The 16967-nt window shown below is 40.3% G+C and overlaps 2 protein-coding genes across 2 annotated transcripts in view; one reads left to right on the top strand and one right to left on the bottom strand.

Moving 5' to 3' along the window:
- The window catches only part of camta1a (calmodulin binding transcription activator 1a), a 272046-nt gene extending 263667 nt beyond the window's left edge, over window positions 1–8379 (top strand). The window contains exons 12-25 of the mRNA XM_013910458.1: window positions 590–676; window positions 710–786; window positions 914–1110; window positions 1217–1295; window positions 1418–1766; window positions 2151–2629; window positions 3419–3597; window positions 4107–4350; window positions 5202–5273; window positions 5384–5404; window positions 5527–5726; window positions 6062–6136; window positions 6499–6529; window positions 8270–8379. Of these exons, the coding sequence (XP_013765912.1) occupies window positions 590–676; window positions 710–786; window positions 914–1110; window positions 1217–1295; window positions 1418–1766; window positions 2151–2629; window positions 3419–3597; window positions 4107–4350; window positions 5202–5273; window positions 5384–5404; window positions 5527–5726; window positions 6062–6136; window positions 6499–6529; window positions 8270–8302 (2123 nt within the window). The 3' untranslated portion in view covers window positions 8303–8379. The remainder of the gene's footprint in view (window positions 1–589; window positions 677–709; window positions 787–913; window positions 1111–1216; window positions 1296–1417; window positions 1767–2150; window positions 2630–3418; window positions 3598–4106; window positions 4351–5201; window positions 5274–5383; window positions 5405–5526; window positions 5727–6061; window positions 6137–6498; window positions 6530–8269) is intronic.
- Window positions 8380–13914: 5535 nt separating this feature from the next.
- On the bottom strand, window positions 13915–15241 carry LOC102210905 (urotensin-2-like). The gene is made up of 4 exons (XM_005731675.1): window positions 15136–15241; window positions 14669–14779; window positions 14123–14166; window positions 13915–14028 (listed from the first exon to the last, which is right to left on the bottom strand). Exons 1-4 carry the CDS (start codon window positions 15239–15241, stop codon window positions 13915–13917), a joined length of 375 nt encoding a protein of 124 aa, XP_005731732.1.
- Between the last annotated feature and the right edge of the window lie 1726 nt (window positions 15242–16967).

Below are 16967 nucleotides of genomic sequence, written 5' to 3'. Positions count from 1 at the left end.
CCCCCCCCGAGCTTGTCTGAATCCATCTGAGGAAGAGTGGTTCAAATTTAAAATGGCCCTGCTCTCTGGCCAATCTTTCAACCTGTCTTAGTCTGCTGGAGTGGTGTTTGAGTGATGTGAGAAAGATGGCAGCAGGAGTTTAGTGATGGAAGCCATTAAGGAGTGATTGATAGGCTTTACAGATTATTTTAGTAAAGCCAATTGTTTTGATGAAGTGAATGATGGATGCACTTGTTTTCACTTACATTCCGGAGTGATAAATAATGATCCTAAGGTCTTGCATTATAGCTGAAAGTAATTACCTTTCCCTCAGCTTTACAGCACCTCAAAAGTAGGCATTAGTGCATTCGTTTTTAAATGGTTGATTGTATGCCTGACGATGATTAGCCCCAAGTCACTGCGACAGTTCTAGTGCTCCTCAGAGTAACATACTGGTGCAGCTGTGGTGCATACTGTGCGATCGTTTGTCTTATCAGGATACAGGGTTGTTTGTGCTTGTACGAGCAAACACAAGACATCTTTTTCTTTTTCTCACACCAGATCCTCATTGTATGCCAATGTGTTTTTCTGTGTCTTTCTCTTTGCCCAGATAACCAGTTCAGAATGTCTATCCTGGAGCGCTTGGAGCAGATGGAGAGGAGGATGGCAGAGATGGCCAGCCACCAGCAAACGAGCGGTGCAGGGAGTGGTGGAGCTGGGGGAGGAACAGGGGGAGGAGGAGGAGGAGGTGGTGGTGGAGGAGGTGGTGGAGGAGCTGGCGGTGGAGGCAACAATAACCAGTCACAGGTAAAGAGCCACATCATACCCCTTGTGTTGTGCTGAATGACAGTCACTGTGCTTGTCACCATGGACAGCAACCGTACAAACAGTATATGCAGCAACCAATAACGATCTGCTGTTTTGTGTCTTTGAGTGTGTATCTGGCCAAACGCAAGCCAGCAGCTCCTTTGAGAGCCGTGTTGTGGTGGTCTGCGAGAAGATGATGAGCAGAGCTTGCTGGGCCAAGTCCAAGCATTTAATCCACTCCAAGACCTTCAGAGGCATGACACTTCTTCATCTGGCTGCAGGCCAGGGCTACGCCACCCTCATCCAGACACTCATCAAGTGGCGGTAAGAGCATAATTCTCTAGTACTGAGCAATGGCGCTTTGTTCTGTAATTGATGTGCACATTAAAACAGAAGTGAGATGCTAATTGTTTCCTTTTTTACCAACCAGTACAAAGCATGCTGATAGCATTGATTTGGAGTTAGAAGTGGACCCTCTCAATGTGGATCACTTCTCGTGCACGCCTCTGGTAAGGGAACTGAATTTAACATAAGACAATGCAAACAAAAATGAAGAAAACCCTGGCTTGTGGTACAGATTAGCTCATTTTTGCTGTTTCTGCTTTTTTGTGTCCATCTGTATTTTATCTAGATGTGGGCCTGTGCGCTGGGTCACCTGGAGGCAGCGGTGGTACTGTACAAATGGGACAGACGTGCCCTAGCTATCCCAGATTCTCTGGGCCGCTTACCCCTGTCAATCGCCCGCTCACGTGGCCATACCAAATTGGCAGAGTGTCTGGAGCAGTTACAGAGGGAAGAGCAGCAACCGCCAGCCCCTCTACCACCTACAACTCGCATGTCTTTTTCCCCAGCCCCTGATGCCCCCACCACAGACAGCTGGATGGTCAGCTGGGCAAACACCAGTGTAGTAGCACCAAGTGGCAAGAAAGGATGTCCTGCCACCACAACAACCACACCCAGCACTACCAGCCTCAATCCAGGTTAGCAGAATGGAAGAAAAGTCACTGACTGTGAGATGCTTTATTTTCTGATATTCTGTTGCCATTTTCACACATTAATCAGATCAGAGCATTGTCCAAAGTTGCCCCGTCTCAATGTAGCTGAGAACAGGAAACAGTCTGCTTGAGATACGTTCTCGCTGTCGGACATACTTTGCTTGGTTTAGTTCGTAGTGATTCCTGGATAGAGTGTGCAGGAGTCAGAAAATATGTTGCCCACTCACTCTTCACTTAGCATCACACTGACTTTTTTACCAGCGAGCTGCAGTGCATGTGTGAAAACAGCTTATAACAAACAAAATGTTTATTAGTGTGCTCTGCAGCTAATTGTTACGTGTTGTGTGTTTTTCTTTTCTTTTTTTGCAGACTTGAGAAGGCCAAGGTCAGAACCCTCCAACTACTACAGCACCGAGGGCCAAAGAGACCTCCCACTAGCTAAAAAACATAAACCCAACCCAGAACTGTTTCAAACTCGGCCTGACAAGGCCATGTCTGTTCCTTTGAGCCTGGAGCAGCAACAGCTGCACAAGCTGTCCTCGAGCACTAAGAGCCTGTCCTCAGAAGTCCTGAGCTCAGACAAAGGACTGTCTACTGGAGGCAGCACAGGGACAACAAGATGGACCTCCAGAGAGAGTTTCTCCAGCAGCAGCAACTTGGGAAGGAAGGCGCTGGGTGTCAGTGGAGGCAGCAGCTTGGGGAAGGAGAAACTGGCCAATCGGTTACGGCAGCGGGAACAGTTAGGGATGCTAGTGATGTCAGAAAGTGAAATGGCTGATTCAGAGCTGCTATCATATCGGGAGGATCTAGAGAACCAGGACTGCCTCACACAGATGGATGACCTGCAGGTGAGAGTAATAATTAAAAAAACAAACATTCAATGTGGTCAGCTGATTGTGTAGAGCATGGCAAGTATTACCAGTCAATTGGTATGAGCCAATTGATGGTGCTGCTAAAGATTCTACAGCAGAAATGATGTACCATCTGATACAATATCAAATACAAGGCACATCACATTTAGTAAGTAACATTTGGCAGAAAAGTTTCAGTTCTAGCAGATCTTATGAATTCAGAAAACATTTTAAAATAAAATTTCAAATAAAAGTAAAAAGAACATTTGCAAACTTGCGTAAAACCACGTGTCAGGGTGTGGCACCACTTTGATAGGGTGACATACAATACAGCTACACAATCATCATTAAAGAAAGCTTTGCAGCATTATAACCTACCACTAACAACCACCATTTTTTTTTTGTAAGTTTTTTTTCTGGCCTCCTGCATTCAGCAGGCAGAATACACCAGGCCTGGCATTCTGTCGATGCCCGTCACTGCATAATAAACTCTCTTTATTGATCCACTTCAATGGCCAAGGAATTGTTCCAGGGATTCAGTCTAACTACTCCTCTTACAAATGAAGTGTTATTTTTACCCTCCAGAAATATCACTGTCATCATTTTTATCCCTCTCTCCTTTCTGTTTCCCCTCTTGAATCCGCATTATTGTCGCAGCACCAAACAATTAAATTTGCATGACTACACCATAGTAAAACATAATAGTTAGTCTCTCAAACTGTATATACAGTAGAAAAAATACACTGACTCCTCACGGGTTTTCTTTTTTTTTTCTTAATAAAACAGGTAAATATGATGACTCTGGCTGAGCACATAATTGAAGCAACGCCAGAGAGAATCAAAAGGGAGAACTTCACCGCTGCAGACTCTGTGCCCTTAGACACATCAGGGGTCAGCAACACCATGAACTGGCTGGCCAACTACCTGGGAGACGTAGAACAGCTGCCAAGCATCATACATCTACGGTAAGATTCACCGTGGTGCAAGGAATAGATATAAATATAGCCAACTGGATATGCAGTACCCAGTATATTGCATATCTAGTATGCCCTCCCACCTGTTTGAATATTTTCTCTTTTTTTCTGTGCTTTGTCTAAAGGTACCTGATTTTATGTGATTTAATGGATAGACAGCCAAAGAGATTTGTACATATATGGCTTTTAGAATAACTTGCAGTTTAAGTTTAATGTACTAGCTTTAAACATAATACTATAAAGGATTAACCGAAAGTGTAAAGGAATGGGATGTCAAGCTAAAGAGAGGCACCGTCTGATTTGAAAGGTGCAGTGTCAGATGTTTGTGTACTGGCTGTGAGTTTGCAAGGAGTTATATTGTTAGTTGTCGAATTGCTTTATAAAGCTGCAAGATGTAACGCAGTGTAAAAATGGTAAATAGTTTCCTTTCTTTTAGACTTAATGTAAACTGTAGAATATATAGAATTGAAGAGAAGATATGTGTCATTATCCTTCCTCAGATCTCTGTATAATGAACCCCTGACCCCATCATCAAACCCCAGTTTGAGCCCCGGAGGGTCTCCGTTGAGAGAGGGCCCCCTGGAAAGGTCAACACTTCCTTCCCCAGCTGACTGGAGTGAGTTCATCAATGCCTCCAACAGCAAAGTGGAGCGAGACCTGGCCCAGCTGACTCTGTCGGATCCAGAGCAGAGAGAGCTATATGAGGCGGCCCGCCTAGTCCAAACTGCCTTCCGCAAGTACAAGGTACAGGCCCCGGTGCTCTGGTGCCATAAGCTGTGGACTGGTGTGAAATAGATGAAACTGTTTTTGGTTTCAGGCCAGATGTTGAAGAGTTCACTTTTGTTTTTGTTTGACTCCATATGGTACTTTGTTGTAGTAAAGGGCAAGATTTTGATGTGGTTGATTTCATGTATTTTTTTTCTTGAGATGTACTGTTTCTAATCATGGTTAATATCTATCTTTGTGTCATTCTCTGTTCTTCTGCTAATATACGCATTACAACATATACAGAAATATATACAAATATGTCCCTGTGGTTTCAGCATGGGAAAGGTGTGGCTTGAGCAGAGCATGGCCTTGCTTAGAAGAACGACTGCACTGTCCCTTGTGTCCCTGCTGCACTTAGACACAATTACGCTAATGCTCTCCTACTTCCTCTTTGTCTCTGTCTCTCTCTCTAAGTTAGACGTATGGAGCCTGCTACTGCCTGTTTTAAACTAGCTATCAAAACACCAGTCCTTTTCCCCTTGCCCGATCCCATTCCTCAACTCCTTACCCTCCCCATAGCTACTTTTAATAAGTTTTCGTATGACAAACTGTTCACTGTCGTTCACAGTCGTCTGTTGTGCCCATCTGCCAGCTGATGCAGAGGTGGACCTTTGTCTCTCTGTCTCCCTCTCTCTCTCTTTCTCGAAAACCTCCCCAATTTTCACGTGGGTCTGGTCCACCAGGCGTGGACTTATTCCAGGGTGGCATTCACATGCTAGTGAACCATGTCACCAGGAGACCTCAGGGACACAGAGCCACTAATATCCTCTGTGGCAAAAATGGGCTCTGTTTAAACTTCTGACCTATACCACTTTACTCTCCAACAGGGGCGGCCGCTCAGAGAGCAACAAGAGGTAGCTGCTGCTGTTATACAACGTTGTTACAAGAAGTACAAACAGGTAGGCACCATAGTGCGTAATGTCTGAAGTTTTCAAAACATAGCCAAATCTACATCAGCGTTTACGTCTCAGTACTTCATTCATTATCTTTCCCTTTTCCCATCTACAAGCTAACATGGATAGCCTTGAAGGTAAAATGTTCTCATTGCCATCAGCTGATGTAATCGCCACACTTGTTGGTTGTGTTCTTCCACAGTGTGAAGCCATAGCACTGTTCGTCAGCAGTAACGTATTGCTTTGTTCATGTCGGCAGTATGCACTTTATAAGAAGATGACGCAGGCCGCCATCCTTATCCAGAGTAAATTCCGCAGCTACCACGAACAGAAGAAGTTCCAGCAGAGCAAGAGGGCTGCCGTGCTCATTCAGCAATACTACCGCAGCTACAAGGAGTTTGGCAGGCTGAAGCCACACCACCGCGGGGCTGCTGCTGCTCTGGTGCAGCACAAACTAAGGTAGACGTTCATCCACGTACTGAATTAACTGAATCACTCGAATCTATTCATTCTGAAGCTGAGACATTATATTAATGAAGCGACCGCTTTGTTAAACTACATTATACAAAATGATGTTCTTGATTTATTGGACTTGACTTTGTGAAAATACCCTTTTAATGAGAGAAGTCTAAGCACTTTGGAGATGACTCATAGTCATTTTCAGTTTATTAATTGTAGTGTGTTTTAAATGGGCACCTTTTAGAGTTTCAGTGAAAGATAAAAGTTAAACTGTGGCTCTGCAAAAGATGCTTTTCCAGACAGTGAGACGCTGTTGTCTGTCTGGTGTTTCATAGAAGTAGTCTGCTCACAAAGAGGCAGGATCAGGCTGCCAGGAAGATTATGAGGTTCCTACGACGTTGTCGCCACAGGTAGGCTCTGTCACTGTCTCAAACACACGATAACATACTCATTTATACATAGGCTAGATAGAGTTCACTGTCAGATTTACTGCAGCGGTTGGCCTAAAAGATTAATATCTCATTGAGATGATCAGTTAGTCATTGTAGAAATTGCTGCCATGTTTTCATCCATCTCTAGATTATTTTTTTTAACTCTGTGTAATGATTTTATTTTTGTGGAAAATAAATGGGTAGTTAGAAATGTCCCCAACACCTAAGCTCCACCTCCCTTCCCCTCACTATACCTGGCCCCCACCCGTTCTCGCCCCCTCCTTCACAGTACCTACTGTGTGCTAATAGCTGTCTGGTATTGTTTTGCTGTTTATGCCAAGCCCCTTGATGGACCATAGACTGTTCAAGCGGGTGAGTGCAGCCTCAGCAACTCAGTTCGTGCCTCTCTTTCTCTCTCTCTCTCTCTCGCTCTCTCTCCTTCTCGCTGTTTATTCCGTATGCCTCTTTCTCTCTTACTTCCTGTTATGTCTCACTCTTTAATAATACAATTATCTCCTCCTGAGGTCTCAGCATTTGCATTCTCTCCCTCCTTTCCTCGCTCATTTTCTCTTTTGCTCTTTCTCTCCCACCACCTTACCCACCCTTCCTCATTATCCATCACTATTGCTTGATGCCTGCTTGCATGAAGGCTGCCGACTGGAGCCACAGGTGGACTGAGAAGCTCAGATTTAGAGCAGAACATATCAAACTAACAACTTGCTTATGAATGACAAAATCACAGAAACACTTAACAGATACTACTTTGACTCTCTTTATCTCTGTCTTTCTCTCCTTGGAAATTACTTTTTGTTTATGTTTTTTTTTCTTTTCAGCTTTTTGTGGTTATGCAGTTTGAGAGAACAGGAGGCTTTTTCTCAACCATCTTTTATTCTGCTGCATGACAAGTGGTGACAACTATGGGCCTTGCTTTTATACCTTTAGGCATGCTATGGGCCTGGTGTTTCTCAAGTAGCTGTCTGTCTGGCTGGCTGACTGTGTGCAATGTTTCTAGCCACTCGACAGACCGCGAGGGGATTTAACCCCTCTCTAACTTCTGTTTACTAAAACTGTGTGAAGCTGTGTTATGCCCACTGAATCATCAAGACAAACCAATAAATAAGCCAATAGTGTACTAAAAGATTCACCTAAATGGGGAAATGGTGCAAATATTGTATGCATAACTTAACCTCTGATTCTGAGACATTAAGATTACATGTGTTTACTCTTTTTTGGATTAGTTGTATGTTGTTCAAAACTAGGTTACCATGCTTTTAGAGCAGATTAGATTGTTAATGTTACCACCTGTTATTGCAAGTGTGTCCTCTGTACTGTGATATAGGTTTGAAGCCGTTACAGAAAACAAAAAACCCCACATAGTATAAAATAGTTTATTTCTAACACCAGGACAACAACACACAGCTTTAATGGATCCATACCTCCAGGCAGTATACCAGCTCAGCATGACAAGATCCACCACTGCATCTAATCATGCAGCATCACAGTCTGCTTCTCTTCAATACATACATGTTGTAGTATTGGTCTTCTCAGAGCTAGTTTAAATCCAACCAGAGCTAGTCTAAATCCATTACAAAGTGGTGGTTGTTTACCATAAAGTTAGCCTTTACGGTAAAGCTAATTGTTGTAACAGGCACTACTTGACTGATAATGAATCAGTCCTTTGTGGAAAGTTTAACTTTGTTTAATCTGCTATTGTTCATAAAATCTAGTGTAATAATGCATGGATTTTAGGCATAATGATACTGAGCAATAATTCTATCTGTCAGAATACCACATACTGGTAGATTAGCTGAGAAAAACTGTAATTATTATTAACAATATTGTGATAATACTGTTTATGTATCTGTATTTATTTTGTCACATTTAATCCCACTTCTAAATATTTTGTTTTTACTAGTAATGACTCTGTAATTATGCTATAACAGTTCCTTTTGTTCATTACAAAGTGAAAGCATTCTGACCAGCATTTCCTTTCACAGATGGGCTGTACTTCCTACTACTGGGCTGGTTTGATATTTTTATGTGTATGTGACTTAGTAAACTCAAATCATGGCTGTTGCATTCATGGACACTTTGTTTTTTTCTGTGTTCCAGGGTGAAAGAATTGAAAAGGGCCAGGGAACATGAGACCCCTCAGAAGAGCTCCCTTGCGATGTGACATCACTCTCCTGATTCCTCTTTTCTTTTTTGTTTGTACCCGAGACATTTTACAAGAGAAACTGAGAGAAAAAAAAAAAAGAAACACCACCAATGCAAGCACTGCAATTATTACTACTACTGCAGTGTTACTGGTTCAACTGCGATTACATATACAACAGCATTTTTTTCACATATCTATTCTTTCCACTGACTTGATTTTGGTTGGAGAGTGGCAACTTCTACAGGATTATAAACTAAAAGGGTAGGGGTGGGGGTGCAGAACATTAGCTTCTTGGCATTTTTTGCACTTTTTCATGGATTGCTTTGTCTTTTTTTGAATATGAAGAGGATTTGGACAGTGAAGGAAGCAAACGCGGGACAAGAGGTGTAAACTGTGGCTGCTGCAGAAGATCTCAGAGGACAGAGAGACCATGCCGAAATACTCTGAGCTCTAATTGTATTTCATAATTTTTTAAGTGACCAATCAATTCATTTGAAGAAGGGATTTTTTTTACCAAATATATTAATAACCCACACGCCCACTTCTATCCACTGCTGTAGATTAATATTCAGCTTAGCTCAACAATTCCTCCTGTCCCACTGTGCTCTACCCCACCAGTCTACCCACACAGGTGGAGCTACAAATGAATGTAGTTGGGGGTTTACCATACTGAAGCAGATGGGGGATCAAATATTTGTTTTAAGATTTCTTTAAAAAAAAACAACTATGCTTTATCATATATATATTGTCACTTTATTACTTGAATTGTTCCACACTGTCCAATGTATTTCTTCCATCATGTCCAATGTATTGGTGATCTGTATCTTCAGGCTATATGTTGTTAAATCCTACCAAGAAAAAAAATGCATGACTTCTTGGCAAGAAAAGTCTTTGCTTGTGTGCTTTGGTCTAGTCTTTCAGCCTATCCTCTGGTTTTGGTTTTGTTTCCACTCTATTGGTCCACATATCTGTACTCTTCTCTATGAATTCCAACATTTCATTGATGAAGCTATCCCTGTATTGTCTGATTTCTTTGTATTTCATTTTGGTTTGCCTTGTTGGTTTGATTGCTTCTTCGAAACCTACAAAGTGGAAAAAAACCTGGCTTATTTTGTGTTGTAATGGTTATGGTCATGCAGGTTATTACTGTTTTTTTGAAGTGAACTTCAGAGCCTGTGAAGGTTTTTGAGGGGAAGATCACATACATTGCCTTGACGTCTTAGAGATTCTTTGAGGGGTCCCTAAGCTTGTCCCAAAATAGGGGTTTGACAAATCCATATTTTTGACAATTGAGCGATTTCTGTATATAAAGAAGGCTGAAAGTACGTAGGGATTAAAAAAAAACATGTACCCAAGGGGGATTGTATTTTAGAAATATATTATTTTATTCATTAAAATGGGTCAAAAACAGGTAAGAGACAAAAACAGAATATTTGTATAGTTTCGTTTGAATGCCTAAGAAGTATGGTTGTATTGTTTGTATATAGTGTAAATACCTGGGATAAAAATGAGCTATGTGCATGAAAAGTATGAACAGAGTCAAAAGGGAAAAAAACAACAAAAGCAGTAGTGGCTATGCTCTGTAAAATTAAAACTATTTCACTATTAGAGTATTTTATTTTATTTTGATTGTTCTTGAGAAGAACATTTTGCTAAAGCATGATATTATTGCAATATGAAAAAATAAAAAATACTGTATTTAGTGTTAGGAGAAGTCTTCAAAATTATCTTAAAACAAGTATGGTTGTGTTTATTTTATTTTATTTTCATTTCTTTCTTTTGGGCTACCAAGAACCTTTTGCCAATGGTGCCAAGGTATGTGAATGCTATATAGCTTAAGAAGAAAATTAAGTTAATTTTTGCAGAACAGATAATCATCCAGTGAAATACACACTAGCACTGAAGATCATCACATCAAAACTGGCAGAGGATCGCAAAAACGTTAAGGTACACAGTTTGCAAAGAAAGTCATATTCGTGCTGAAAGCATTTAAGTCTGTCACGCGTGCACCATTTCTACAGATAAATAGAGCATTTATCAATCACCGAACACACCGTAACAAAGTTGAGTTACTTTTTTTGTTGTCATTGCAAATGGAATGTGCTGATTTCTCATTGCTGAGGTATTATCTGATCTTTAAGATTGTAAATGGCAGCCTTGCCCGTGGTGGACATATAAAACAATTCACATTGTTACTCTGTCCCTGAAAAAGATGGGAGTAAACATGCAAACTTTAATTTACAATGTGCTGCATCGACCGACACTTGGAGAATTCAGAGTTGTTCCTCGTAGTCGAGTAGTGACGGGTGTTTCTCTGTACGGTGTTTCGGTTAAAAGCACTGGATCAAGGCTGCCAGAGTCTAAATGTATTGTATGTTGTATTCCATGTCAGAAAAACGCGTTTCGTTAAAAACCACATGTAGCATTATGTCCATGACCACATTTCTTTGCCAAGCAGCTGAAAACAAGTTTGCAAAATGAACTGTGCCAGCAGTCAAAGGTGCTAAAATGATTCTAAACAGAAGGATGGCACTGAAAGTAGTCACTGTCCTCACTACAGAGTCCAAACAACTGCAGAAACTAAAGTGCAAACCAGTGCACTAGTGCCATTTGTAATTATGAAAGATAAGATGCATTTTGTGCATCGGGTTATTTATAAAATGATAGTATAGCAGAGAAAATGTAATTGGGATGGAGGAACAATTTGAGAGATAACAACAGTAAAGCTGCTGGTTCAGAGGTGCCTGTTGGCTGCTGTTTAATCCCTATTATATATTACCACCATAAAGTCTATCCTGTATCCAAGTATTGATACGTGATTATTCAGCCAAGTGCCACTGGAAAACTTGAGTTTTGTTTAGTGAACTGTTGTCATGTTTGTTAAATTATAATTAAGCCAAATGTGTATTTTTCCAATTTATTTACTTGAGTCACTGTTTTTTTAATTGTTTGTTTTTCGCTGTTGTTTTTCCAGTCACCTGATATGTAAACGTAATTTCCAGAGTGTTTATGTAGGAAGTGCCTATATTCATATCCTAAAAACAGTAATCCAGTTTCAGAATACTTGCATTGTATCTGAGGTTGATGTGAGAGAACGCGGTCACCCACAGACAGTGCTCTATCTTCCACATAAATACACACGATCGCCACTGTTATACCATTCCACTCACCAAAGCCACAATTATATGCCTGCACACAACACTTATAATACAGCACTCAAGCTTGTCAACATGCTAGCTTTTTTCTTTCTTTGTTTTTGTCTTCTTTTCCATTTTTTGTTGGAACAGCTTGTTAAAAACCACATTTAGAAATGCCACTACTGGAGTTTGTTGCCTTGCATTCATCCTCTAGTCTGTGGTTAGAATGCGTAGCCAATGCAATGTTGCGGCAAAAAGGAGAAGGATTTATTATGCTTGCATGGGTAAAATAGTTAACTGGGTGACAGAAGTGCACCTAAAGCATGCTTATTTTCCTAGAATCGGTAGTCAGATAGACTTGTTAAAGGACTTACTGTTCTGTAAAGCAATGAACATTGGTTTGAGGTGTCACAGAACTCAGAAAGACAGAGGGCATGTGACTGAAGGGCAAACCTACTAATTGAGCCAGTGATCAATACTCAGTAGCTACTGATGATTTCATGGCAAAGCATGAGGACGGGATTGTTTTTAGACAAGCTCTAACTTTTTGTTTTGTTTTTGTTTTTTAAAATCCTTTTTAATCAGTAGATTCCCAACTTCAAATAAGACAAAAGGACAAGGGTAGAGACATTGTGACAGTATATATAGCAACTAAGTGACACACGGTACACACAAACACACGCACAAGACACCGCACAGCACACATGCTGACATGTCAGGTGTCAATTTCACTTGTACATTGAGTGGTGAAGGCAGCATTGTTATTATTTATTTATTTATTTTTACCCAGACTGAGGGACTGGTTCACCTCCCTTCTGTATTTTACTCAGGGTGCCAAAACGGGGAGGAGGAAACAGAGCAGGACATGTGATTCACAGCACGAGAAGCTGAAATTCAAAACCCCTTCTAGCAGACAAACAGGTTCAACAGTGCAAGAGTGAAATCTTTAACACGGCTTGCTGTAGTGTATGAACAGTTTCCTCAAAATAACCTCAGTACACACAGTACTAGAGCCCTGAAATGATGGTTGTTTATGTATATGTCTTTAAGATAAATGATTTGACGCTTTTTCGTAGAAAGCTGTCATATTATTGTGTAACTTTGGCCACTTCTTTAGGCCTTTATAATTCATTTAGGTGACAGTGTAGAGGGTATTTATGATTAAGAGTGTAGCTGTATGAAAAGCTTAAATCTTGTTTTTACTGCCATTTGTGAATGGGGCGGCAGGTTAGCTGACAGTATTACTAATTTCGAGATGTTCTGTGAATTGACCTGAGAATCTGCCTTTCCTCCTCTTCTTTTTCCGAAGCACCCCAACCAGAGAAAGGTAGGCACATCAGGACAACAGAACACAAACAGATTTACAGTATATTCCACTTGTTGACACAGAGCAATAAAGAACTATTTTGTGGAGACCTTATAGACCTAGCAAAGTTTAAAATGATTGGACACATGTAGTCGACTTACTCTTATGCAAATGCCAGTATTGCAAGACAAGCATTCAGTAGTTTATGGACAGCAATTATATGGCACCCTTTACCGAACTGCACGTTTTCATCAATTCCAAACTGAGAAGAAAAAAAAAAGGCCCTGCTTTGATAGAAAGCCATGGGTCCTCGACACTTTGCATGTGAACTAGTGTTAGATCTATTTTCCTCTCCTCTATAGCTGTCTTTCTCTCTGTCTTTCCCTGTTATGTGACCCAATTTTTCTCCGCTCCCAACCCCTATCTTTAAAAGTTTCATGTCCTCTTGGTTCTCCTAATGTGTTTTGCTTTCCTCCTTTTTCTCCCCTTCTCTTGTTTGTAAGTTTTATTTTTGTAATTGTGCATGTACAAGCGTCACTGACTCGATGGATATGTTTAAAAAAAAAAAAAAAAAAAGAGATTTCAGCTGCTGAAGCCATGCAAAACGTTTTGAATTGCCCTTAAAATATGGAAGATGTTTTCTGAATGCTTTATATTCTTTCTGCTGTAAAATAATAAAAAAAAAGGAAAAAATGAAGAAAACTCGAGAACCAACAAGTCTTTTTGTTTCCTTTTTCTTAATTTATGGAAGGCATAGTGGGTTCACCTTTTACCAAGAAAAGACAAATACATGATTTATTTACAATATATTTTTATTTCTGTTCAACGAACAGTGCTATATAATCTTTGACTTTCACGTCTAAAAGAAATTTAGCCATACATTGGACAACCAATGACTTTATATGTGCATTTCACAGTTCTAACTAAACCCTAATAAATCATCTTAAAGCCCCTTAGCAATATGTTTCAATCACAGATGGGGCATTTTGTGTATGTCTGTGTGCGCGTGTGAGGGTGTGCGACTGCACATGCGCTTTATGCATGTGAGGTATTTCTTATTTATTTTGGCTGCATGTGCCAGTGTGAGTGTAAGATGTTTGATTTTTTTTTTTCTTTCAGTGCAAGCCCTGCCTCGTGCCTGTTTTCAGTCACTGTTTTAGACACAGTACTTCCAGAAACACTCTGAATTCCCTCCTCTCTTCCTGAACTGTTTCCGGATGCCCAGCGCATGGCTGAAAGGATTTAGGAGACTTTGTTTCTCCAACAGGACCTGAAAGACAAGATAAAGCGATTTAGTGAATTATTCACAGGGTGTTGCTCACATTACTTTGATGTTTTAGGAATAACATTCACTGAAAACCTACCTCTCTTTTGAGCCCCCTAGGAAGCAGACCTGTTGTTCTGACACCTGAGAGAAAAGAAAACATGGTAAACATATGCTGATAGCTTAGCTGTGTTTCTGTGAATGTCAGTAGAGTTCATTTAAAACAGATGTACTGTACTTTTTCTACTCTTATGATGATGGTTGCTAACGTTAGACACGGCCATGGTTTGTATGTGCAAGTAATTCCTGTGACCCTAAAGTTTAGGCCCTGTGTGCTCATTGTCAGACTATTTTTTCTGCTCTTAGATCTGCATGATGTGAAAAAAGGGGATCTCATAAAAGTACATAGATATGTTCATTTGGTCATCTCAGGCACTCGCCTCTGTTTGAAAGGGGCAAAGCTACTCTAGCAGAACACAGCATATGAAGTATATGAAGCTCAAATTGTGCAAATGAGCTTTAAAAGTAAGTAGTGCTCTAGTAAGCATATTACTATGTAACTGTGTATGAATCCACATCTAAAGCACACTCTTTTCTGCAAAATTATGTCATGTAAAGTCACGTTTGGTCAATGCACGTTTCTTACCATCTCTGTTGATCTCGCCAGATATTAGAGTGGAATATCTAGGGCCTGTACCGTCCTGCTCAGAGAGAGGCAGGTCATCCAGACTGCTGATTCCTCGGTCCTCCGCTGATACTGAGGAGAACCAAACAAGCCCACACAGTTGGTAGGAACACCATTGAGAGGTGCGGATTCGTGCTGTGAACATTTTGTAATCTAATTCTCACTGGTAATCACAATAAAGCATTCGAAATAATTGAACAAAAACTCAATCTCCTCTCTGATGGCAGAACTTTGGCATGTGAACTTTGGCAGAGCAATCATTGTTCAACACTGCAGCTCTAAAGTAATTACTTCAAGGCCCCAGGACACGACTAGCTTGCCATTAATCGTTGCAAATTATGTTTTATTACTAAAAATGCTAATCAAGGGACTGACACAGGGAATTACTTTGTATAACAGCTATAATAAAGATATTACTTTCCACTCACCAGGTCCTGGATACGGCATCTCAGCAGATTCTGTAATGGGGTGGGCCAGCAGTGGGCTTGAGGCCACAAGCACAAAGGCCCAGGAGAGAAGATGGTTACACTTCATCAGTGCTGATGGAAGTGGCTCTGATTTGCACAGAGGGTGAAAAGGAGAAATCTACGTGCTCTGCTGATCCTAACGGTGTTATATAGTTGAAGCTGTAGCCTAACCCCTTCCCACCCACTTCCTGCATGATGCACAGCAGACATAGACCTTTTCTTGCTGCTACGGACGACAACATCATCCAGAGTCGCACTCTTGTGATAAATCAACAGGTGACTTATAGTCTCAATAAAAAAAAGATGTGAGTTGGCCCATTCTTCAAGGGCATAGTCATATTTTACCTGCTCTTAAGGTTGATTGAATGTTTTTTTACTGACTTTGTAAAAGGTATCGAGGCAGGTGTTTAAGATGTCACGTCAGTGTAATCCCACGAGGGAGCAGATGGAGAAACAGGGCAGACAAATGACTAATATTTTTATACTACTAGTTCATTAAACTCTTGGACCATTTGAATCCTCTGGCTGTATCTCTGCAAACAAAGCCCAGCAAACCCCTAATAAATCTGTAATTATTTAGAGAGGTGGAGTGGACATGTTAAAATGTTGAGGGCCATGTTGTCTATAAGCCGTCTGACATTTTAAGACAACAAGAAAATGCTTCCATGGACCACTGAATCAGACTGATTGATGCATTTTATTTAGAAGCCTGGCGTTTTTAAGCTTTTATATCTGTGCTTTCACGTCTTAGTCATGCAGTAAAACGAAACTTTATGAGTACACCAAGCATCACTGCTCAGCCTAACAGAGGCTTGGCTATTGAGTATGAGATGGGTGATGGGAGGGGGGAGTTATTTACAAAGTCATATTTTGCACCTGTCTGTGTAATTTGTATATTTATTAGATGTATGACATCAGCGTTCAGTCCCTGATAATGAGAGCCAATGAAGCAACAGTGACATTTTATTTTATGCTTTGCATGCCAGACACTCCATTAGGTGTTGCTATATATCATGAAATGCAATTAAAATTTATATTCTGAATTAGTCGAGGCCAGTGTGCCAATTCCAAGTTATTTCAGCATCTATAATAGACTATGGCTCCCCCAAACTTGATGTTTTTCCTACTCTATGCAGTCCTTTTGACAATTTAATCAAGAATTTCCTCCAGGCATCGGTGTTTTTGGGAAAACATTTTTAATTGCATTTTATAATAGCATTTTTAATGCAGTGTCGCCTGATCGCCATATTCACTAAATCTTTGAATGATATTATGTACTGTAGATGGTGAGATATTCAAAATCTTTCCAACTTTACATTGAAGAACATTACTCTCAAAGTTTTCCACAATTTTTAGATGCAGTTTTTGTTTTTTGCAGATTGGTGAACTTCTGCCTATCTTTACTTCCCAGATACTCTGCCTCTTTAGGATGCTCTTTTTATGTCTAATCATGTTACTGACCTGTTTCCAGTTCAGAATGTTTGTCCAGTTGCTTCTTTTTAATACCACTGACCTTTTCAGCCTTTTTTTTTTAGCCTTCTTCCAACTTTTTTCAGACATGTTGTGGCCATCAATTGCAAAATGAGCTATAAAATTTTCAGAAATCAGTAAAATGTGTCTGTTTACACATTTCTATGTTCTGGTGTGAATAAAATATGAATTTATAAGATGTGCAAAAATGATGTTTGCTTTATTCACATTTTACACAGCATCACAACTTTTGGAAATTGAGATTGTACTAAAGTTTATTTGAAGCATGTATACGATTTTATCTGGCTGAATTAGACAACTGA

This window comes from Pundamilia nyererei, unplaced genomic scaffold, assembly GCF_000239375.1.
Source record: "Pundamilia nyererei isolate P.nyererei 1_Seehausen unplaced genomic scaffold, PunNye1.0 scaffold00044, whole genome shotgun sequence".
Taxonomy (NCBI): Eukaryota; Metazoa; Chordata; class Actinopteri; order Cichliformes; family Cichlidae; genus Pundamilia; species Pundamilia nyererei.
This window is presented reverse-complemented; position numbering and strand designations above follow the sequence as displayed.

Excerpts from the sequence above, each read along its gene's own strand:
- LOC102210905 (XM_005731675.1), bottom strand. The coding sequence starts at position 15,241 with ATGAAGTGTAACCATCTTCTCTCCTGGGCCTTTGTGCTTGTGGCCTCA. Across the intron at positions 14,780-15,135 it reads GATGCCGTATCCAGGACCTG|TATCAGCGGAGGACCGAGGA; the intron begins GTGAGTGGAAAG and ends GGTTCTCCTCAG. Across the intron at positions 14,167-14,668 it reads TGGCGAGATCAACAGAGATG|GTGTCAGAACAACAGGTCTG; the intron begins GTAAGAAACGTG and ends CTTTTCTCTCAG.